This window comes from Polyodon spathula, chromosome 8 (assembly GCF_017654505.1).
Source record: "Polyodon spathula isolate WHYD16114869_AA chromosome 8, ASM1765450v1, whole genome shotgun sequence".
Lineage (NCBI taxonomy): Eukaryota > Metazoa > Chordata > Actinopteri > Acipenseriformes > Polyodontidae > Polyodon > Polyodon spathula.
The window spans coordinates 43004006-43029881 of record NC_054541.1 but is presented as its reverse complement, the minus strand read 5'-3'; the positions used below and the strand labels follow the sequence as shown (position 1 = coordinate 43029881).

General features: G+C 36.0%; 1 protein-coding gene across 1 annotated transcript; it reads left to right on the top strand.

Moving 5' to 3' along the window:
- The first annotated feature begins 471 nt into the window (after positions 1-471).
- Positions 472-18390, top strand: LOC121319992 (leucine-rich repeats and immunoglobulin-like domains protein 3). The gene is made up of 19 exons (XM_041258037.1): positions 472-919; positions 4515-4586; positions 4698-4772; positions 10047-10181; positions 10281-10424; positions 10513-10656; positions 10816-10959; positions 11578-11721; positions 12615-12695; positions 13280-13351; positions 13920-13991; positions 14343-14506; positions 14690-15010; positions 15349-15630; positions 15837-16289; positions 16598-16756; positions 16958-17101; positions 17362-17619; positions 17746-18390. Exons 1-19 carry the CDS (start codon positions 717-719, stop codon positions 17976-17978), a joined length of 3300 nt encoding a protein of 1099 aa, XP_041113971.1. The 5' UTR covers positions 472-716; the 3' UTR covers positions 17979-18390.
- The last annotated feature ends 7486 nt before the right edge of the window (positions 18391-25876 follow it).

The following is a 25876-nucleotide window of genomic DNA, read 5'->3' as shown; positions in this document are numbered from 1 at the left end:
ACCTCCTCCCCCAAGCGAAAGACCCATTGCTTATTGGGATTTGTAGTAGAGAAACACAACACACATTTTAGTAGCTATCCTTCCTCAACTTTCTGGACATAAAATTCAAACGTCACTATATACGATGAATTAAATGATAGGTGCATTTGTTGCTTATTAGCATTTTGCTCAGCAACTGATTTTTGACGTAGGTAAAAACAGGATAGCATATATCTTACAGTTTAAATGAATTTATGAAGAAATAAAAGTACAGGAAATAAATTTACCTTCCCTATATCTGGTCCATAACAGGGAAACAGTAATAGGACAGATACTTGGCTGCGAGTGCCATGCTTTCCAACAAAACTGGAACTACATTTCCCAACAACCGCTCTGTTACCTCTGTCCACAACCTGTTTATGTCACGTGCATCAGCTGTCTTATCCAATGGGATCGCTCGCTGCGGGAAGCCTGGCTCTAAGTTACAGCCTGCATGGACGGAGTAGAGAGAAAAGTTTTTAACGGTTAGTGTGAGCTGTACTGTACATTGTTGTTTAAAAATACTTTGTGCAATTTATAATCAAGAGGAATCTGCAGGTGAACACGCAGGATTACACAACACTACGAAGAGTCTGACAGATATTTTTCTTTGGACCAGGACAGCTTTTTGGATTTAGTTCGGGTTTCATATAAGAAAGAGATTTTGGGACTCGGAGGAGATTAAGTGGCTACTAAACATGTCTGCTGCGAGGCAGTCGCTAAGCGCTGCCCGGCTTTCCATCATACTGCTACTGTTTTCTGGATTGGAGCTAACCCTAGGAATTTATGAAAAAAGTAGGTCATCCCCGTCTCCTTGTTCGTGTATCGGAGACCTAGTGGACTGTAGCAGAAGAAGACTGGATAAAGTACCCGGAAATCTCCCCATGTGGATAGTACAGATGTAAGTATACCGTAACTCGATTTACACTAAGTACTGATTTCTATGGGACCAGCTTTTCTTTGTGTTTGGTAGTTTTTTTGTCACATAATATGCCTGTGCCATTCTGATAAGTTATCGTAACTGTGCAATACTAACATTACAAAAAAATAATGAAATAGTGATAATCGTAATTTTTGTAATATTGTTGTGTTGGGAAAATCTTCCCGCACTACAAAACAGTTACTTTTTAATATAGAAATGACTAATGTTGCATATTTTGACGGAATTCACAATTTACTCAGGGCCTTAGGACGAGTAACGTTTTGGTGACAACTCCATCACTTCCTCCACACACACACACTTGTGTGTGTTTAAAGAAAACTATAAGTGGTAGCCAAAAAAAGCTAACTTAAAAGGGTTTTGTACCACTTTGTCTCAAAATTATGGAAAAGGTGTTTTAATAATAATAATAATAATAATAATAATGCATTTTTAAGTCGTTTAACGCAAACTATTTGAATTTAGGTGTCATGACGATTTTACAAAATGCATTACTTTTTAGTTAAGTGCAAAATATGTTGATACAATTTGGTCGTTTTAAACCCCCCCCCCCCCCCCCCCCCCAGGAGGGCTTTCAATTAGCTGTGGCTAATTCTGTTCAAATGCCTCTACTGCCAGGGGGTCATGCTACCTTATTCATGAAATGAGAATGGCTGTATTGACAACATGGGGGGCTCAACATTTGAATGACTGTAGGGTGCCTGGCTTATATGAATGCCCAGAATGAAGATTTGAGAACAGAACCGTAACCATTTAGTTTTGTATTGCTAAGAACAAAGAGTATAGTTTGAATTCTTAATTACGCTGTCCTGTCGTGTTTTATTACTTTTGTGAAACTAGTTTCTGCACGTAGGCCTGGGAAGGAGCATTAAAAAAAAAAAAAAAAATATATATATATATATATATATATATATATATATATATATATATATATATATATATATATATGGTCAAAATCTCTGAGAGGTACAGCTACAGATAGACACATTTGAAAAGAAAACAAAGCCGACGTTGAAAAATAACTTCACGAAGAAAAACAAAACTTAAAAAAAAAAAGTTTTACTGTTTATTTTAGACAAGCATTCCACTCTTGTTTAAATTGGTTTAAAGCCATCTGTTCACAGGGTCCAGGTGTATAAATAAGAATGCGTCTGTTGTTGCCAGTACTAGTTTCATGTGAGCGCCTGACCACTTGGTTACTGGATAACTTAAATATAAATTAAAGAATAAAATAACAACTGTAATTTGTCTGCTATAGTTTGTAATATTAGTTGTTATACAGTCCTTTGTGTGCTGTGGTTGTAAAGATAAGTATACTTTTGTAATTGGAAGTATGTTTATGCTTTTGTTTTCTTAAGAGTACCATCAGACTTGCAGGAATTGTTTGTTTATTTTTGTGAAGTTGGGGGGGGGGGGATTGCTGCTGGCAATACAGCACCTTCATCAATGGTAATGTAAACAAGTGTGCAGTGAAGTGACTTTACTTCACCAAATGCCTGAATTTTAAACTTTTTGTTTGTTTGTTTTAGAAATGCATTAATTCTAGTAAAGGAAATGTAGGCTGTTGAAAGTGTCTTAAACAAATAAAATGCTTGTAAGTACAGTGGTGAAATCTTTTTTGTTGTAATTTGGCAGAGCTGCCTTTTACAAGTTTGGCAGTTGATTTAGGATTGTTCAGCTATTATCAAAACATTTTAAGGTACAGTATTAAATGTTAGTGTGGTTGAGGAAGTATACTATTTGAGACCTATTAAAGTTATAGTTTAGAAGGGTTCTACCAGTAAGTAACTTGTAGTACCTTGTACTCCAGTTGTACCTTTGGTGGAACAAAATGCAACATAGTCAATGCTTTAATACATCCAGCAGAACGCACACGGCCCCATTCTGAATTTTCCACACTAAAACTTTGCACGATAACATTGTTATTTATGACTCGCTCTTGAGCGCGTTTTTAAACTGCTAACAGCTCAGCATTGTGTTTCCCAACTCTCTCCATTTCTGCTGATTTAGCAGCTCTAAGGCCCCGATGGGCTTGATTAAAAAAAACTGTCATTTGGATTTGCATTTAAAAAAAAAGAGAACTTGACAGGATTCAGATTTCCAATTACGGGGGGGGGGGGCACTCATCATTTGACTGCATCATAACAGATTCAATTTGCAATTCTAGAAATGTTTGATAGTTAAACCAGCTAATTTTGTTCTTGCCGTTGCAAGTCCCCATTGGGTTATTACGTGATGGCTGCATTGTTTTGCAAGCATTGGGCTGTTTCCTCACTCTTCTGTACACTTTACAAAAGGCAGATGTTTTTGAAAAGAGTGAAACACAAAAGGTCATTTTTAGCAATTTGCATGTTAATTTGTAAACAGCCCCACAGTGGGAACAAAGACACATTATAATCTATAATTACTTAATAAAATAAAAAAGGGATGATTTGGACGCAGGAACAAGTTGGGGGATTATTAAACTTGATAACAAAATGCAGTTTACTTTGTAAATGCAAGTGTAAAGTAAAGAACTACAGTAACTGAATTGTTTAAATTGTTGAATCGGTTAGTTGCTAGTCATAGAAATTGAATTTGGGTGTAAGCCATACAGCAGCTCATTATTTTTAAGTATACAGATCTAGTTAACAATGCTTCTTCTCTGTAGTGGCTGACATTTGCAAGTTATTAAAAGAAAATTTGGGTCAACATAAAGTTTACTTAAAGCAGGGAAACTGCTACTTTTTTTGATTCAGTATGTGTGAATGTTGCCTGAGTACACCAAAAAAAACTTTTTCATACTAATCTAGATACATTTAAGGTACATACTTTTGCAGATAACACAATCGAGAGTGTTGAAGGAGCAGGGAGTGCTTGAAACCTGTATTGTATCTTGTTGATCTTTGATTTATCGCTTGTATGAAGTCATTTTAGTTATTTTGTGTTGGCTTTTGTTTGTGGTGTGTGAGTGAGAACCATGCTAAAACAAAAGAAAAAGGTGTGATAGTTTGTAAATAAAATGTAAGTTGTTTTGCTCAAGGTTTCCATGGTAAACTCCAGATGGATGCATTCTGAACTATGAGTGAAAGTGCCTGGCTCCAGTGCGTTTATCATGCACAGCAGTGGCTGTAATTGGAGGGGTTTATGGTTTCAGGCCTTTGCCAGCATTTGTGCATGTTACACCTCCCAACAAAACATATCTGCACATGCCTGCCTGCGTCTGGTAGTCTGTTTGGCAACATGTTTCAATTAAGGTAGTTTCAAGGTTTTAGGTTGTATCTGAAGTTAAGAATCTAGTCTTTGACGTACATTTAAGCCATTAAAAACTGCAATAAATAAATAAATACATAAAAACTACCTTTTGTCTCATTTTGAACTCTGCATAGCCCTTTTCTTAACCATGACATTTTAGTTTTCAATTATTTTTTGGTACATTTCTTTCCTTTTTTGTTGATTTAAGTGTAGGCAGCAACTATTCAAGATGTATGTATTTCTTTATAAATGTTGGCATACTTTTACAGATTGGTTGAGTACAATTAATTGTTTTGCTAATTTTTGTATTTATTTTTTGCAGGGATTTGAGCAACAACAGACTAAAATCTGTTGAAGCAAGCACATTCCAAAAGCTTCACAACCTACGTGAATTGTAAGCTGTGTTTTTTTGTTATCTTCAAATTATTTAATTTATTTTCTTAATACAATATAACATGTATATCATGTTTTCCTTGTGTGAATAATTTTTTTTTTTTTTTTCCAGAAAATTGAATAATAATGAATTGGATTCCATACCAGACTTGGGGCCATTATCTGCAAACATTACACTCCTTTCTGTGTAAGTAAAATTGGTCTGTCCATTATTTTATGGCAAACCCCCCTGAACGATTTAAGTTTTATTTTTTTATTTTTTATCTGGTGCTGCAGTAAAATATATTGAATTGCTTTTAGGATTGACAAGGAAGCATTAATATATGTTTATTTGGGGATTTAGTTTAAAATGTGGCTTCCTTTTTGATTAAAGGAAAACAGAGTTTAGCTTAAATGTGCTTGTCAGAGTTGGCAGATAATCCGATTTCACCAAGAAATGTGTTCATTCATTAACAAAAAAAGAACGGCTGCTTTCTCATTAACACCTACATTGCCATTACATATGATATGCAATATGATTTCTCTGTGTGTGTGTGTGTGTGTGTATCTAATTTATATGTACTGTAATGTGATTACTGGTGCTGCTTTGAATGAAAGCTTGAAGCCACTCCAGTACTGTTAGTATTATGAGTAGTACTGTTATTCATTATTAATGATGGTGTTTGGCAATATAAGTATATTAGCATTGTATATTGTCTTGATTATGATAGAAAGTTGTTAGAACCATTTAATTCTCTTTTTGCCTTGTTTGGGGTTTCTGTCCTTTTTAAAACACATTTTCCATACAGTTTTTTAAAACCATTGCAGCACGCTGTTTGAGTGTATCTGGTAAAATAATGCCAGCCATATTTCTTTACATCTCCTTTGAGTAAGTCTATGGCGTCTAATCTTGTAAATCAATCTAATGTTTATATGCCAAATAACAAATCCCCCATTTTATAAGTGCTGGCAGTGCACTAGTGTGTGTGGTATTTCCTATTGGATAAAGAACAGAGTTTTTAAAAGCCATCATATGACTCTCTCTTCTGCTGTGGCGCCTTTAATGAAAACCAGGATTGCTTTTACATTTGGAAACTTAAAGCCTATCGAGTACTTAAAACACATGTGAAACATAAAAGATGGAATTTGTTGGTTGAAGTCTATTATCTCTTTTTATTATTATTATTTGTATTACCGGTAGGAACGAAAAAAATAAAATCGAAAACAGTCTTAAAACCAACATCTTTTCTGTAAACTAGGTTTACCCAGTCATGCCACAATAAAACCTTTGTTGCCTGCATAAAATAAATAGAAAAACCAAAGAGTAAAACCATAAATTCCTGGGAAATTGTTCAATTAATGAAAATGATCACGACTCAATTGCTCACATCTGGTGATTTTTATTGGGGTTTATTTTTCCTTTGGGCCTGGGTCAGCGAAGTCAGCTGGAGCAGCCACTCTGTCTGCTGTGCTATTTAAATAAGAACTGAGTGACATTCAATACCTGCGGTGGTTGTTGTTGTTTTTTTTTTTTTTTTTTTGTTTGTTTTTTGCCAGAAATCTCAAAGCAGGAGAAGGAAAACCTTAGTCAGTACTAAAATTATAAGGGGTATATTTTTAGGGCTTCATTGTTTCTGCAGTCTTATTCATTATATGTAGAACGTTCCTTACAGCAGCAGAAAAGTATTTAGTTTTTTTATTTACTTAGAAGTAGCTAATAGTTTTCAATGGTGCGTTTATTTCTTTAATGGCTTCAGAACGTTCTGCTCTCCAGTTCCATTGGCTTTGGTTGTTGCTGTTTGTGGGCGTTTCTAAACTTGTTTTTGCTCAGTGTTAGCAGTTGCTGTTCATAAACTGTTGAATGTCTGATTACTTATTATGGCTGATGCATTTGATAAACTGCTTCCAAATGTCACTGACTAAGAGCTAGTGCTTCCTTTGCAAACATGGAACATATTTTTGTTCTTAATGGCTTGGTTTACATGCAGTTTAGAAAGTCCAGATTCTCTCTCCATTATCGTGAGAATGTGTTTAATATGTATATAAATACACGTGCAGTGAAAAGAGTTTAGAAAATAATAGATGGGTAGTACAATGCACTCTCATATGGGATGTTGGTATTTATTTTTTTAGTATTTGTTTAATGCTATGTGTGGGTTTTTGTTTTGTTTTCCACCCTTTTTAAATTTAGTTGATTTCTTTTTTGCGGGGGGGCAAATGAGGCACGCTGCATTTCTTCAACACCTAAAAACTTCTTGTAAACCCAGTTTAAGAAAGCTGCACAATATTACATTAACCCAAATTGCCTGAAAAGTACTACCAACCTACTGTGACAAAAAGGTGAGGCTTATTTTTTATTTTTGCATGTAAGCCAAGCCAATGTAGGAGGACTGCTGTAACACTGTACTGCTCCATTGACAGGGACTGACTTTGGACAACACATGTAGGCCCATTTCAGAAGAGATAATTTTAAGTGTATAAAAGCAGCAAGTGAGGCGGTGAGTGTTAGATACAGCATTTGGTGCTGGCAGGTCTTTGCTTATTGATCAGCCAAGTGTAAAAAGAGACGGTGACAAATCATACAGGTGGTGGAAGTAATGGTGACCCAAGTCACTGGAAAACATTCTCTCGAATGATTGCTTGCTAGAATAATAAACAATTACATTCCTTTTGGTATTAGTTGGCTTTTGCACAGTTTTCCCTCAGAATGGTGAATCTTTTCACTACAAAATTCTGAATGTTATATTTGCTTAAGTGTTTCAAATTTAATAAACCAAGGTGTTTTGATTTAAGCCGTTTCTGACACATTCTACTGTTATCCCTATGTCAGTTATTTCTTTCTCATCCTTTAAAAATACTGGGTTATCGCAGCAGTGTAGTTCATGGCTTGCTATTCCAGCTCTAAAATATTGAGTAATCGTGCAGAATAACCTCATTTGCTAGAAAATTAGTTGGACAAATTTGAAAGCTCTCCAGTTAAATGTACAATACTGCTCTTGTTAGTGGGGAGGATTGCAGATTAAAAGATAGCAAATGGAACCTGCTTACTGTACAGTCACTCTTTGTTACTGAAGCTGACTGACTGAGAGTCTGTGAATTGAAGGTAGAAAATACATGTTACAGGATAGCTTTTTTCACATCAGTTGACCTTTTTAAATATTTTATAATTGCAATCAGTATTGCTACATTTCAAGTAGCTTAATTAAAATACAGTAGATGACACTGGCAATTCCGTAGTGGCATTGTTGATCTGCTGTGCATTTTTCTTTTACAGTGAGTGTGAAGCTCCCTGAGTTCAATAGCTCTGTTCACAGCAGTCTATCAAGCTGCCTGTTTAAGAGGGAGTTGTATCTGGTTCCTTTGCCTGCTCTGAAGTTGTCATTTAGGATTTTATTTTGGGCAGTCTCTTACTGTGCACATCACTGTAAGTATGGTAAGGCATTGGTACTGAAAGTGTTGACCCATTTGGCTCTTCTAGACAGCATTGTTCACTGTGAATGTGTGAAATGTCCATATCATACGCCCGCATATAAAACACTTGGAACTCCATTCGGGATAGTGCTTCAAGTAGATCTCAAGTTGTATACATTAGAAATAGAGACTTCTGTCTTCACTGACATGCCCTTGAGGCATGCGAACTGTAAGGGAATCTGCAATCTCTCAGTAAAGTGCCCCCCCCCCTGACTGGCTAGTTGTTTGTAGTGCAGATTTCTTTTTTTTTTTTTTTTTTTTTAACTCAGAATTCTGAGGCATCATTTTCCGATTCTGAAATAGATGAGGTGCTACTTTTTCCCTTTTGTTTACAAACACCTATTTTGATCAGGCGTTTTTGTACCCAGAAAGGGAACGGGCATGCAGGCAGGCATTGCACAAAAAGCCACTGAAGCCCCCTATCATGTTGCCACATCACAGCTGAAAAGCCCTGGGCTGAATCTTGTGTGAAAGGTATGAGGCTGTTAAGTGTTGACAGTTGCTTTTTATTCTCAAGCAGCCTGGAGCCTTCTAGGTTTAGGTTTCCTGCACAAAACTGGAAAGTCAGGTTTTAGTGTTCCCAGTGAGGACTGATATGGTTTTTAGTACAGGGGACATGTAAAATGAAACCATAGCAGTGTGCGCTTTCTTTGTCTATCCACAGTAACCTACCACCTTTTCAAAGACTGTTGCAAATCCGTACACAAAAGACAAATTTGTAACTTTTTACTGGTTGCTTATTACAACATGGAAAACTGCTTACTTTTACATTATGTAGCCTATGAGATAGTTTAGGTAAGAAAGGGACTGAGTAAAAGACCATCTTCATTGTCATGTAATCCATGCTAAATACAGTATAAGTAGAGAATTAGGGCTTATGTTTTTCAGGTTTTATTAATTGTGTTTTTCTGTGCTTATTTTTTAGCTATTTTCGAGTTTTATGAAAGTCTGTTTTTTGGGGGGCTTTTGTTTTTGCTATACTGCATGAAATGGTAGTGTTTTTGGTTACTTTCCAAAATGCTTGAGCATTTTTTTTTTCTGTCAATATGTATAGTAATAACTCGACAGTACTTGCACACTTATGTTGTACCTCCTTTCCTTTCCTGTCTTCCACAATGAAATCCCTATGGTCACGGGTACATTCTGGGGTTTTTGTTTGTAGGCATTTTTGTATATTTCACCACAATTCTGTTTTAAATCCTCCGTATTTTAACTGTAATACAGCTTTAAGTCCCGCTAACAAGCCTTCATCCTGATTGTAATCTCATTTCCACAGTTTTTTTGTGTTTTTCGATGTTTATTGGCTATCCACCGATTTCATTTTTTTTGTATCGGGGGGTGTTTCATCTGCTTTTATCAGTTAAAACCGAAAATCGGAAGTCCTAAGTATAATGTGTTGTTTACTGGTAATGGATAACTGCAAATAATGAAGCTATGGTTATTTTAAATGTTAATTTAAACAAACAAAACATTAAAAAACCAAAAATCCTCAAAATACTGTGGAATTACAAGGTTTTAGGAAAGTTCTGTTACACAGTCAGGATACTGGAACAACCACGCATGTCCAAGTACTGTATAAAGGATTTCTGTTCTATGCAGCAGTCCTTCTACAAAGAGTGCACTGTGCAAGTTATGTTTATAACCAAGCAGCTTTCACACTGCAGTTTAGGTGGCGTGCAGTTCAGGAAATTGCTGTCTTCTGCTGTGGTGCGCTTTCACTAAGGGAATGTTATTCATCACTATAGTAATTGCCAGTTTTAATACCTTATTAGTAATTACCTTATAAACAAAATAACATTGTATAAACCAGCCTGTAACGCATAGCTTTAATTAGAGAAAACACCACTCGGTTAACACCTGAAAATAAATAATTATCTACCACAAGTATGTATTTAGATGAGAATGTAAAAGTTAGTATTTGGGTATTGTATGTTCCTACTATAATAGTATGTATATAGCAGAAGCACACATTATATTTTAGCATTCTAATGTTCTACGGCTTCTATTGCAGATCAAATAACAAGATCGGAGAGTTGATCCCAGAACAGCTGAATCGTTTTCGATCCTTGGAAACATTGGATTTAAGCAACAATAATATTGTGGAGCTGAAGGCCACATCATTCACTCAGTTGCAGCTAAAATATTTGTAAGTATTTCTGTTAGATGCTTTTTTTTTATATGTCTGATTGTTTCCTATTTTTATCTTGATCGCAAGTGTTAACCTGTCAAACTGTTTTTGTTTCAGGTATATTAACAGCAATAAGATTGCCTCACTGGAACCCGGTTGCTTTGACAGTTTGTCAAGTTCTCTCCAGATTCTGAAATTGAATCGAAATAGAATTTCATCTATTCCTCCCAAGGTTTTCAAACTCTCCCAACTGCAACACTTGTAAGTTTTGTTTAATTAAATATAAGAAAATATTTGTTTTGTTTTGTTTTCTAAAATAATATATTGTTTTACTTTTACTTTTTTTCAGGGAACTAAACAGAAACCGCATTAAGAAGGTTGATGGTCTTTCTTTCCATGGATTAAGCTCTCTGAAGTCTCTTAAAATTCAGAGAAATGGCATTAGTAAACTCATGGATGGAGCTTTCTGGGGATTGAGCAGTATGGAAGTTTTGTAAGTACAAGATTTTATTATAATTATTTATTTATTTATTTATTTTTACCAGAAGTGCTTCATCGGTAGAGCGTACTCGGTAGTAAAGTCAAGAATGTAATCTTGAGCACTGTTGGCACGTATATCTAATCTGGTTTTGTCCCTTCTACAAATTTACAGGCAACTGGACTGTAACAATTTGACGGAAGTCAGTAAAGGATGGCTGTACGGCCTGTTGATGTTACAGCAGCTCCACCTCGGCCAGAATGCCATCAGCAGGATTGAACCTGACGCCTGGGAGTTTTGCCAGAAACTCAGTGAGCTGTGAGTTGCTTTTATTCTCTTCCAGTTTGAGTGTAGAGTTCATGCCAAAACATGAGCCTGTTACTAGTAATCTGTGAGTTTTTCATAACAAAGTTTCCAAGGTGACAACTGGGTGATAGCAACAGCCTTTTGTGTGAAAGATTTATTTTTGTTGTGAAAACCATGCCACTTTTTTTTTTTGAAGGCAGTGCAGTATGTCCGAACTGTAATTTGCATAGCATAAAAAAAAAATGTATGCACAGCATTTAAGTGTGTCTACCAACTTTCCATTTGAGAATTCTCTGAGAAAATATGCCTACACAGGACTGATTTCCTGGTACTGTTATATTACAGATACGAGTAAAACAAACTTTGCATTTGTTTCAGTGAGGGTGGATTGGATTGGATTGGCATTGAATGTGCAACCTTGTACAATTGCATTGAGCACATGTATCTGGCTTGCACAAAACAAAGCCACTTGTTTGTATCTGTGGCTTGCTTGTACCAGGAAAGGAAGTAAGAAACAAGTCCTGAATATTTCACTGGGAAGATCATTTGTTGATCAGAGAGTTAGCATTTTTCTGAAGTATGGTTGGCCCCATGATTACACATTTAATTGCTCCATTGCTCTATTCACAGGGATCTCACCTCAAACCAGTTAACACGGTTAGATGAATCCAGCTTTGTGGGTCTCAGTCTGCTTGGCGAACTCCACATTGGAAATAACAAAGTGAGCTTCATTGCTGATGGCGCCTTCCGGGGTCTTTCCAGCTTATATACACTGTGAGTCTTGTAATTATCTTAATATAAACTATTAATTGTGCAAGCCTTACTTGTGTTGTAACTTTGTGTTTACTGTTAAATAATTTGTTTCACGGCTCATATTTACGACAGTTTATGACTATTTGTAATTTATTTCTCCAAGACAATGTAAGATTAAAAAATAAAATGTACACAAGTGTTTGTTTTTAGTTTGCTTAATAAAGTTACAGAAAACACTGTTTGACATAAACTAGGGAATGTAGTTCTTCCAGTTTTGTTTGAAAACTCTTTAGTTGGTAAAAGGAAGCATGTCGGGATTTGTTCTCCAGAGGTCAGCTTAGGGCATGTGTGTAGTCAAGGGCTGATGATGATTACCAAGGTCCAGGTCATTCAAATTTAGCCAAGCATGTGGAAAAGGAAACTAATAGTTAAACAAGAATAAAAAGGTAGTTGAGCCCATTGATAGATTGAAATTCAAGTCAAAGAAATTATTTGCAAGCTTTTGTTTCTTCTCCTTGAGGATTTGTTTGCTCACTGCTTGAGCTCTTTAGATGTTAAGTGGATCATATTTAGAAGATGTGTGTTTATGTAGTTTATTTTTAAATAGATTCTTTGTTTTAGTTCTGTTTTTTTTTGTTTGTTTTTTAAATCATAAATATTTGTGATAACCACCTATGCTTTATAAAATACAAACTACGTGTTTGTGTGACCTGAAAAACAACCCCTAACTTTTTATAGTCTGCAGAACCAGCAGGAGACAGTGCTTTCAGTTATGCAGTTGGGGCCCTTATAAACCAAAGGGAGTTTAAATATTTTAAGTTGATTCTTGTACTTCAAAATAAGCTCAAACGGAGGCATGTTTTGTCAGGTTCTCTTAAAAAGAATGTGTATTAATAAGTTCTGTTATATTTCAGTGACTTGAAAAACAATGAAATCTCTTGGACCATTGAAGACATGAATGGAGCTTTTTCTGCTTTGGACAAACTGAAAAAACTGTAAGTTTGTATATTTTACCCACTGCAACAGAAATCTAAAAAAAAAAAGTGACTAGGGGGTGTTTTATAAAATGAGGAAGTGCTGTTCACTCTTTTTTCTGATAAAGATGAAGGGAGTTGGGGTGAGGTTATGGGTCATGGCTAGGAGACTATGGTGCCAAGAAGTAGACTTTGATCAAGAAACACAACTCCCAATGGAAGTGATTAGTGATGTAAAGCTATAGGTTTCCTATCCACTCAGTGGTCTTTGATGGAAGTAAAGGAATTGTATCTGTCTCTAAACTATTACTTTTATAAAAATCCATAATTTCCTTAGACACTTCAGAAACCCACAGATGATGTGTTTAATGCACTGGATTGTTATGCTTGCCTGGGTACAGTGTATGAACTGTAGAATTAACCTAGTTGTGCTCCAATGTGTACAGTAGGGCCTTTTATGTTTCTTGGAATGTTGAACTGGAAAGCCAGTTGGACAACCAAAAGTATCTATTTAGTAGCCAAAGTTTGTAACCCAGTCTGTTGAGATTTTTGCTGTTCTGTGATTGAAAAGTGGTTTTATGGCACATGCTTCTTGTGTTTTTCAGGGTTCTCCAGGGAAACCGTATCAGGTCTATCACTAAAAAGGCATTCTCAGGACTGGATGTGCTTGAGCACCTGTAAGTATCCAAACTTTTTTTTTTTTTTTTTTTTTGTTCAGTCTTTGGTAGTGTTTCTTTTCTTTTTTAAAGAAGTGTTTTAAACCAGTAAAATCCAAATTTGTTGAATGTAATACTGCAGTAAACTAAACCAGCTGTTTGGAATCAGACTGTCTCCTTTCTTCTTTCTGTTCTATAAATTAGGTCAGACAAGCAACCAAGCAGTCTGTTAGTCAGACTTTCCACCCTGGTGGAATTCGGATCGATCACTGTATGTGGGTGTAGGCATGAATGTTGCAGTTCTGAGCCAGGAACACATGATTTGAATTAGTTTTTCACAGTCATGCTGGATTTTAAAAGAGCTAAAGCTAGGAACTGCTTGATTAACTGACTGTGGTGCAGCCCACATTTAATTGCCCCTCAGCACAGACTGTTCTGCTTTGATTGTTGAACTGATTGCAGACAGTTTAGCTTTCCAGCTATTTTAACTTAACCAAAGGTGTAAGGAGGCCTGGTTGAAAAGTTATAGCTTCACAGATGTGTGCAAGTTCAACATAATTCTTTTTTTTTTTTTTTCCTTTTCCTCAAGTGACCTGAACAACAATGCTATAATGTCCATTCAAGGAAACGCCTTTTCACAAATGAAAAAACTTCAGGAATTGTAAGTATTGTTTTTACAAACCTTAATAACGTCTCCTTCATAAGCCCCCTTTTGTTTTTGTTTTATTCTGCTTTTTCCCCTTAATTTATTATACATGGATAAACCCAATTTGTCCTGCTGACGCAGTGTCCCACATTACAATAGAATTTCACTTACATTCAAAACCTTGATTCTTACACCTTTTCCCAGCACTAAATAAAGTAGTAGTTATGGTCGTCTACATATTTTCAACAGATAGTTTTTAGCTTTTACTATGTAAATGTAACTTTTACATGGCTCAGGGTTTTTGTCTGTTTCTGTTAGCGTCAGCTTAACTGTATGTGATCTAAATTGTACAATTGCTTTCACCAGACACTTGAACACGTCCAGCCTGCTATGTGATTGCCAGCTGAAATGGCTCCTTCAGTGGGTGGCAGATAACCATTTTCAGCCCTTCATTAATGCCATCTGTGCCCATCCCCAGCTGTTGAAAGGAAAAAGTATATTTATTGTGAACCAAGAAGACTTTGTGTGTGGTGAGTTTTTTTTTTTTTTTTTGTGTGTGTGTGTGTTGTTGATATTTTAGATTCTTAATATATATATTTTTTTATAATAAACAGTTTTTAAGTGCATGACCTTACCAATAACAAATCATTATTGTGTACCATTTCCCTTGCTGTACATTAAGTGTTATGAGATATTTTTTGTTTTTTTTTCAGATGATTTTCCCAAACCCCAGATTACAGTGCAGCCTGAAACCCAGTCAGCAATAAAGGGTTACAATGTGAGTTTTGTCTGTTCTGCTGCAAGTAGCAGTGACTCCCCGATGACCTTTGCATGGAAGAAGGACAACGAGGCTCTGAATGATGCTGAAATAGAGAATTATGCCCATCTCAGAGCACAAGGAGGAGAAGTGATGGAGTACACTACAATTCTTCGGCTAAGAGATGTTGATTTTAGCAGGGAAGGCAAATACCAGTGTGTAATCTCCAATCACTTTGGGTCGTCCTATTCCACTAAAGCCAAGCTCACTGTAAACAGTAAGTGCCCTTTGTGTTTATTTTCACATTTAACAATGGGCAATGCCTGAAACCGAGGAAGTTCCTAGACATGCAAACATATTCTTGTTTGTCCCATTTTTTTTCTCGCTATATTAACATTTGTAGAAGATTTTGAAGTTTATATTTTGTATTTATTTAGTTTTTAAATTACAATTCTACTAGTATCTTTATGAACAAGCTGTAAATGAAAATATTTGTGCATCTCTGCTGTTTACCAAAGCTAAATGCAGGTCTTGCAGAGACACGGACTGAATCTGTATGAGCTTGGCAATGTTCATTTTTATAATTCAACTTGAATTTTTTTTTTTAAATTCCAGTGCTTCCATCATTTACAAAAATGCCCATGGATCTGACCGTCAGGGCAGGAGCAATGGCCCGCTTGGAGTGTGCAGCAGTTGGACACCCTTCTCCTCAGATAGCCTGGCAGAAAGATGGTGGCACAGACTTCCCTGCTGCACGGGAGAGACGCATGCATGTGATGCCTGAGGACGACGTTTTCTTTATTGTCGATGTCAAAACTGAGGACATAGGAGTATACAGCTGTACTGCTCAAAACAGTGCTGGGACGATATCTGCAAATGCCACCCTAACTGTGCTGGGTAAGAACATAAATGCTTAAAGTTAGATGGAAGTGTATTGCAAGAATTGTGCATTAAAGATTAATTGTGGTTATTTATATCCAATTTTTATAGATTTAAATGTTGTTTTTTCAGATGGCAGTTCAGTTGTAAAGCATGTTGACCTGGCTTATAGTGATACACATTTTAGCTCAGAAAAAATAATTCTCTTTCTCTGTTTCTCATAGAAACACCTTCTTTCATGCGTCCTTTAATGGATCGAACCGTTGCAAAAGGAGAAACAGCCGTACTTCAGTGTATTGCTGGTGGCAGCCCTCCCCCAAAATTGAACTGGACAAAAGATGACAGCCCATTGGTTGTAACTGAAAGACACTTTTTTGCAGCAGGAAACCAACTACTTATAATTGTAGATACAAATGTGGAAGATGCTGGAAAGTACACCTGCGAAATGTCCAATACGCTGGGAACGGAAAGAGGCAACATTCAACTGAATGTGGTCCCCAGCCCAAACTGTGACTCCACTCAAACTGTTGGCCAGACATTAGAGGAGGATGGCTGGACTACAGTTGGCATAGTGATCATTGCTGTTGTTTGCTGTGTGGTGGGAACATCACTTGTGTGGGTGGTCATCATATACCACACAAGGAGACGCAATGAGGACTGCAGTGTAACAAATACAGGTGTGTAAACTTTGCACTGTGGGCACTGACTCCCCTACTTCAATATGGCAGAGTTTATTGCACTGTTCTTGTCAGGGTACACATTTGTTTTGTAACAAAGATAAAAGCAGTGGAATGTTTTCTTTTTATTATTGTTGGCTGTTAAAATAACACTGAAAATGTCGTTCTTGTAATATAATATAATCATATAGCGTTTACTGTTTGATAAAATGCTTTAGCATATAAATTAGCAAGGGTATGCATTTGTCTTCATTAATTAATGTATTTTCTAAACAGTTGCTGATTCTGATTTAATTTTTTGGTCGTAGATGAGACTAACTTGCCAACAGACATCCCCAGTTACTTGTCATCCCAAGGAACATTGGCTGACACACAAGATGGCTACATTCCTTCAGAAAATGGCAGTCACCACCAGTTTATGGCATCCTCAATTACTGGATATTATTTACAACAAAGAGATCTCAATGGTAAGACTTAACAAGACCAAATACACATTTCTGCCTGATAGACCACCTGACAAGGGTTCACTGTGGAATCAAACTTGTCTTGCTGTTTTATTTAAGATATGAATGAAGACAAATGCATACCCTTCATTTCATTATTTGCAGTACATATTAAAATATGATCATGCCGCCATATCCTAAGCCTCATCATTTTTTAACTGACAGGTATGTGCCTAGATACTGGGAGTGAAATGGATATGGAGGCTGTCATGGATCCACTGCTGTGTCACTACCAAGGGACAATAGGATCTGTGTGTACAAGAGGAAATTTGTATGGCACTGACCCATCTGATGGAGCTTGCTTCAATGGTAAATACTTCTTATTTGAGTTATGAAACACATTGGCACATGTTACTTGCATCAAGTTTAACCTGTTCTTCATGCTTTACTTTATGAATTATGTATCCATCGTTAACTGAATGTATTTTTTGGGTGTGTCTCGCACAACGTGTGTTACAAGGTGTTCTTTATGGGCAAGACAAATGAGTCACTAATCCTGGGGCCCTAGTAAGCTATGGATATATTAGTTTTCATGTTTTATTTGTATTTACCTTTTCCTTTTTTTATAGGTTGTACCCCTGATGAGAGACCTGTTTGCATTGAGCCTTATGAAGGAAACATTAAGTATTGTAAGTCAAAGGAATACTATCCTTGCACACACCCCCTGGAGGACCCCTTTGACCAAGCTGCTGCCAGCATGCTAATGCAGTTGCCAAATGGGTGCCTCCACAGCTCAGTTCACACACAGAATGAAGGATCCTCAGCTGACAGTGACATTCCAGACTTCAATAGAAATCGAGAGAGAATGCCACCCAACACCTTCATGGGTAGGTGGAATGGAAATATAGCATTATAACTATTTTAAAGTTACCGTAATGCATGAGTTTAATTTGTCCTTCAAAAGAGGTAAAATTGCTATGTATCTCAGTCTCTGTTCTTACTATTTTTTTTAGGAACATTTGGAAAGTCTTTATGGAGGCCACAACAAGAGTTTTATTCAGCTCCTTACAACCCAATGACATTACATGAAAATCCTTATGCTACAGTGGACACAGACTCAGAGCCTGAGGAGGAGAATGTTTTAGACTGTGCTGACTCTACAAATGGACAGAGCATGGACATCTATGAACAGCCTTTTAATAACCATCTGACTGACACTTTTAAACCGTACAGAATAAGTACATAGCGGAATATGTATGAACTTTTTATTAAGGAAAAAAAAACTACCTCAGTTGAACTGTGCTCAAGCAATTTGAACAAATGATTTGCAATCATTTGGTGAGAATGTATAGCAACTTACGAACTATGAAAAAGAGGATCTTTTAAAACATGGAACAACTTCCTTTAAGAAGAGTGTTTATTGTCATTGTTAATTTTATGCATTTTATACAAATTTCTATAATTTTTGTTAATGAATAGTGTAAATAGGACCATAAGTATTTCCCTTATTTTTGTAATGCAAGATGATAAAAAAAAAAAGATAAAATTACTACATGATGTTTATGAAACAACTTATTAAGCTTCTGATAAATTTAGGCAAGTTTTGCACATATTCACAATAAAACATCTTTCCTTGTGCTGCTATAAACATTTAAAAATGAGAACGCTGTGACTGTTTTATTTGACTTCCCATACTGTTTTAGCTTAATGCTTGAAAGTTTTGCTGAAAGCAACCTGTAGGAATAGATTGAAAAAGACAGAGTCAAACCCGTAGTGTCGGGACAGAGATTTTGCAAGAGGACATGTTTGCTCATTTTGGGTTGGTTTTCTACCCAATGAAAGTAGCTTCATCACAGTTTTCATATGTGGTTCTTGCAGCAGCTGTGATTCATTTGTGATTTTAAATTAAGGGCTAAGCAATTGGAATTTAAACTGATTGTGGAGAAATTTAGGGACAGGGGGACTGTGAGTTCATCTCTGGAGAAACTACATTCCAAGAGGAACCAACGTATTTCTGGGATAATCTGTACTTTAAAAAACAGGATAAGCAGCTGGAGAAGGAAAAACATGTCAGTGAAATTAAGGGTAGGTATTGAGCAGAAGTTAGCCCTTCAAATGGTCATGGTTTATAGTTGTATAAAGCTGTGTTTTGCTGGGTGGTTTGTAGCTTGCAATTGTCATACTTGCTCCCAGGTTACAACTGCTGGACTGATTTTAATATGCTAAGAAGCAGCGATGTACAGTACTTAAATATATGTCTTGAGAAAAAATGGAGCACCTGGACGGCTTTAAGGTCCTGAGATTTTTTCAATTTGTTTTTACCTTTTCTCAGGTGATTTTTTTTTTTTTTTTTTTTTTTTTTTAATAGCAGCTTGTGCATAAGAGGCTAAGTAAAACAAATACAAATTCAAACACTGAACTGACCTAAAGAAAACCTGATACCTGTCATGTACAATATTTTAACTTGTAAACAATAAGGGATTCTGTTTTAATGTTACATGGTATCTTAAACAGAGCTAGGTGTAATGGTGGCACATTTATTTTCCTCTAACTGTGGTGTGGTTTTCTCACTTTTTTCAGATTTTTTTTTTTTAAACATTCCTGTCAATTTCTCTTCTTATGTGCTTTTTACCCTTTTCCCCTTAAAAAAAAAAAACTGCTAATAAAGTACATCATCTGTAAAGACGTGTGTTAGCTTTCCACAACGTTTTGAGGCTGAAACCAGTTGTTTCTTGAAGCACTTTCCTTTAATAATCACATTCGGTGATACTTTGAAAAACGAAAAGCGGCAACAATTCTTCACGTGACGATCTGTTGCCATGGCAGATTCAGAAAACAACTTTACCCAGATTGCTGTATAATTTCCCCCCCTTTTGATTTGGGCGCCAGAGAACGAGACAGAAAGTCGATCATTCCTCAGACCACCAGTGACTAAGCACAGAAAATTGATTTTGCATGCTTAGGCTTATTGCCAGATTAGCTGAATTGTGTTGCTAATTTGTCTTCATTGCTGCCAGATGTGGTGTGGTGACAGATGTTGATAATGCATATTAGATTGTTAAACTAAGCTAGAGAGAAATTAATTGTACAATATACAAATTGAGGGTGGGGGGGCACTTGCTTCGTTTATAAGTTTAGAACAACAGTCCTGAACTGATTAAAGATTCCTTAATTTTGTTTGTCTCATACTTCGTTGTTGAATAATCTCAAATTACTGTGCGATGTAAATGAAGAAAGTGTTACACATTTCGTAGCCTTATAATCCTTTTAAAAGACTGTAAAACTGATTTTGTTTGTGAAACCCATGCTAGACTTTTGATGACTAGTTATTTCAAATGTCTACTACTGATAATTTCTTTTTTATGTCACCAAAACAACGAGGGGTTTAGATTATGAAGCAGCTGAATGAGATAAAACAAACTGGGAAACTGTATTACTACAGTATAATGAGTATTAAACCTTACAGCTTATCTACAGTTATCCTTTTTCCAAACTTGCACATTTCATACAGTTTTTCTCCTTTTTCCCCGTTGCATAGCCAGCCCACAAGTAGTGCAAGAAGCTAAATAGTTAAAAGCAGTTTCAGGTGTTTTTTAAACTTGCAGATGTTGCAATAAATCAAATGTTTCCCACCAATTAATGGTTTGGACCTTGTAAAACTGTTTTGGTATTTCTGAGGGGGCATAGCTTGTTCACACTCTTTTTCTAGTTTTTTTTACAATGTAAAAATTTCACCAACTGTCTGGGCACAGGTGGAAATTGCTAGGCTGCCACAGCAATTGGCATTGTGACAAATGTTCCACAATAATGTAGACCTGTAAAATGTGGTATTTCTGAGGCATAGCTTGTAACTCTTTCAGTACCATTGTAAAATCCCAACTGTCTGCACAGGTGGAAACCGTGACATAAAAAAAAACCCTCACATGTTGGTTTTTAAAAAATATCCTGTTTTCTGACCTCAGCCATGATAAATCCTGTTTAAGACAATTATTAAAGCAGTTCCTGAGAGTTGTGTTGTACCGATTCTGTTTTTAAAGTGCATGCAACAGCATCGGTTTTAATGCAAGAGGGAAGGATCAACAAAGCTTTTGGTATTGCATCCTCCAACTGCTGCTACGATCACTGTATTTTTATCCCACTTTCCTATTATTAATCAGCACAATTATTTCATCTGGGAAACTGTTCAGACCCCTGGTAATTGCTGCCTCCATAGGTTGTTTTCTCCGAGAAAGATTGTGCATTCCTGTAAAAGTAGCTTAGTTGTATTTAAGGTGCAGCCAACACATACAGATGGTATTAGTAAACTTAATACTATAAAATCCACAGATCTAAGAAACTCCTTTATTATGTGTGGCGTAAATGTTTTCGGCGCTGCTTTTTAATAGTTTATCTCAATGGAAAAATAACAAATTGCACAAGAACTACATACAATATCTAGAGCCCTGCATCCAACTGTGATGAGACTTGCCAAGGACATTCTTCAGCACAAGGTATTGAAAGTATCTCAATATATGGAGGCATCTGTCTCTGTTAGTTACTTAGGCTGTACAGTTGTGCATGTGTTTAAGGTGGCTATTGGTCATTGATTAATTTGAGACCGGTACTGTAGCTCTAACTTTGTATTTATAGCAGATATGTACGTTACTTGCTTCTAACCAAGAACCACTCTGGACAAATGGTCAGCGTGTCTAGACTGAGCCAGGCCCAGCCAGTCCAGTCTTAAAACAACATGAGCTGGAATGCAAAAAAATGTCAGTTTAACGAGAACCACGCCAATACAAATCTGAGTGCCTGCAGTCACAACTGTATAAATAAAGGACTTCTCTTTTCAGACTTCACCCAGTGTTGAAGGTACTTCAGGGTGAACAAATCTATACAAAAAAAAGTTTTGTAACCGTTGCAGATTTATATTTCAGTTAAAGTTTGTATATTTACAAAAACAAAAAAAGTTTACAGTAATAGTACACAGAGAAATTTTCCAGTAAAAAGTTTACTTTTTTTTTTTTTTTTTTTTTTTTTTTTTTAAACAGTGGAGCCATTACTACTACTACTAATAATAATATTGTCTATTAAGCCTTAAAAAGCTCTTCTCCAAATTGTGCGTTTAAACTCCCTGGATTATAGCTTTGTAGTGTATTTACGTTGTTATAAAACCAAGCTGTCTTTCCCCCTTATGTCCAATACAATAAAGGTTATATAGTTTCATATTACACACTTTTAACAAAATCGTTATAGAAAATAATTCTTTGTAGCATGAAAGGGCAGTCATTTATAATTTAGTATTTTATTTGAGGATTCATGATTGATATTTGTAATATTGACTTTCCTTACTGTGTGAAGGCAAAATTAAGTGATATATTGGGTGACTTGAATCTTTCACTTGATAATAATAATAATAATAAATAATAATAATAATAATAATAATATGGTTCGCTCTTTGTGGTACTGTTTTCAGACTTTTTGTTGTATTTAAATATATTCTCTGATGTTTGCAAATATTCTGCTTACTGTCTTGTAATTCGTCAATTCTCTCTGTACACTGCTAAGTTCAGATTGCTTATGTGGCCTATTCACCAGCCCAGGAAGATGATGTGTTCTGAATTTGCCTCTAGATAGGGGTTTGTAACTGGCACAGCAATCTTTTCCTTCATCCAGGTGGTAAAAGCCTGCAGGAGGCTGGACCTAGACTAAACATTGCATCTGGGCTGCTTCATCAAGTAACTATCAAGTTGTATAATAATTTTATTGTTGTACTGCATAATTACAGACTAAACTAATGCATATTTCTACTAAAATAATCACATGATTTTTTTTTTCCTTTCTCTAAATGGGAGTGGAGGCAGGGAATGTGGTATGTGTGCTTACATTCCAGTGACAACAGTTTACTTCAGTGAGTGATACATAAGTGTACGTTAAGTAAATCTCAGAAGTGGGATGATTTTATCAGTGTGAAATGGAAAAACTATCTGATTCAAATGTATGCTGTCTTTGTAATCATGTTCAAAATGTTTTTTTTAACCCTCAATGGAGATACAGTGGGAGCAGACGTTGATTGCTGGCTTTCCAAACACCCCTTTTTTTTCCTGCCTGGCTAACAGTTCATCATGCAACACTGTGGAAACACCTACAGTATATTTTATGTAATTTGGCTCAACAGTGTGGCCCACTCTAACAAGGCTGTCTGCAGCAGTGTCTGTTTGTTTATTTCTTTTTTTTAATCAATATCTTTTAATATGAAATAAAAACTAGAAAGAAAATTGTTGAAAAGCTATTGGGAAGCAGATAGGATACAAAGATGGAAGCAGCAGCAATGAAAATTGTTCTGCAATCAATTTGTATTTGATAATAGTAAAACTTAAAAAAAAAAGCACATTAACAGCACCGAACATTTTACCAGAGAGAGATGTACTACTGCTGATGATGATGCTGGCTGTATTGTAAAGCTATTGTCTCCTCCCTTGTAAGATTCAATAAGCTCAATTTTGTTTGCTGTACAGCCAGGAGTTCAGCATCCCTTTTAAAATAAGCAGAAAAGATCATGCTATGTTACTAATATTGGTTAACAAGTAGACAAAATATCTGTCTGATAACTCTTTACAGTTAGTGTATTCAATATTGTGGGACTAAGCTAAATTAATTCTCATACTGTCCAATTAGTAGCGAAAGTTTTATTTGACTACAGTTAATAAAGATTGGACTGGATGCTGTTTGACAAACAAGGCACACAGGTACACAAATATGCCTTAATCGTTGATCTATTGGACTACAGCTCTCAAACTGGAGTTGGTGATTTGGTCAAAAATTATGATTCCTTGACAGCTGGCAACACAAAACAAATAGTGATCTATCATTTACTTAGTTTGATAGGGCTTCACTCAACACTGGCCAAAGAAACTAACAAAACAGCATGTAGAAAAAAGACTATTTGAATGGGAAATGACAAGTAGGAATGTTGCTTGTTTGGGTGTTTTAAGAACTGTATTTAAATCATATGAATGACTCTGTAGGAACACAGTTTAATCTAGACTTGTGGCGTATCCTTTACTTTACTGATTATGCCTATGGCTACAGTTTTGGCATGGTAATTGTTAATATATTTCACAGACAAAAAAACTCAGCACATCTACTTTAAATGTCAATGAATCCAATTTCGTGAATGCAGTCTGTATTTAAAGTACGAACAACAGCTGTGACCACTTTGCGCAGACAAAAGGCCTGCGACACGATGCATCCCTCGTACAGCAAATGTTGAAGCTGCACAACTATAGCTCTGTGCCTTACATATCGCATTCATCTGCGACAGAAGTATGAACCAGAGTTTTCCACGATTCTAAAACAGCGTGTTGGAAAGAAAGCCTCTGTAAGCCAGTAAACTTTTGTTCTCTGTTACATGTTCTTGTCTTTAAACCGCTCGCTCACAATTTGTTTATTTTAGCTGTCATCTATTTACATGCTTGCTCGCTCAGCTATCTCATTCGCTGACCTACATAGTTACAGACACAGGAAATAAAAGAAGCGTCATATCAAATGTGTTTTTACATCCATTTTCAAGATTTCACGGACTTTATTCAAATTTACGATTTTCACGGTTTCCGTGACCTCCGTGACAAAATCGTAGACAATTACAAAAAGCATTGTTAATATTGTCACTTCACATCTATATTATTACATATTAAAAACTGCTCAAAAAGGTAAGGTAGCTTTACAAGTAATTAGATAAATGTTTATTTATTTACTTATTTATTTAATTATTATTTTTTTGACAATGGGCCCAGTTTTTCCACCGTTCTGCAATTGCATAACTTAATTTAATTTAGTAAGGTCCAATGAATGAGTTCAATCACAGCTTATGTAATTACACCTTATTCAGATTTTCCTTTTATTCTTAAATTACATATAGGTTCATATTGGAATATGTAACCTAAATGAAGACACATTTTCAACCCAACTTAATTAAAAGGACAAAATCTAGACAATTGTTCCTTGCTAAATAAATCCAGAAAATGATTAGAAATCTCAGATGAGCATAATGATGTGGTTCTTTTCAGTCTAAGAAGATGCTTTAGCCAAATCCAATTTGAATCAGTTATCAACTGGCATGACAAAGCTGGTTAGGGTGATTACACATATGATTATGTTACAGTGCAGCAATATGGCCTATTGCAAAATGAACAGCTCACACCTTATGTAATTGCAATATATGTACACGTGTAGTTGCAATGTAACTACTCTATAACTGCATATTTAATAACAATGTAATGACATTTATTGTTAGTAACACATGACAAAATTGTTACACAAGAAAAGAGTGAAAAACAGAACCATTTCTGTAGGGTTCTGCAACCTCATCTGAGGTGAAGAACCCTGTGAGACTTCACACTGGCACAGGAAAGTGAGAGCCAGTGAGAAAAGAGGGTACAGTGCTGCTATTGAAGTCAACACCACCTGCCTCCTGTTAGTATAGCAGACCATTGTATTCACAGTCATGGCACTCACTGAAAGGTGTGTTAGGGACAGAAGCAAGCTAACAAAATTAAAAACAAATACATGAACTTTCTGCCACAAACTGTTTGAGATTTATAATACTGTATATACAGTGGGTTGCAGAAATATTCACCTCCTTGCAAAGTTTTCACATTTTGTTGGCACCCGAGTGTACTCCAGAACGCTTTTAAATAACACTTTTTATGTAGAATCTACACAAGGAATTCCACATTGATAAAGTAAAAAAATGCATATAGAATATAAATAAGTAAGATTTAAAGAGAAAAACAGATTAATCTCAGTTACATAAGTATTCAACCCCTTTGCTACTGCAGCCCTAAATCATCTCAGGTGCAAATGATTTGTTTGAAAGGTCACAAAATTAGTGAAATGGTTTCAGCCTGTGTGTACTCAAAGTGGTTTAAGTTGTAAATCATTTCCCTCAAGTATATAAAGACTTTCAATCTGCAACTCACATAGTGATCCAACAAAGCAATCAAGAAGACCAAGGAGCTCTCGAAACAAGTCAGGGATAAAGTGGTAGAGAGCCACAGAGCAGAAGAAGGGTACAAGAAAATTTCAAAGGCACTGATTATCCCTTTCAGCACAGTGGTCCATCATTAAGAAGTGGAAGATGCATCATACCACCCAGACACTAGC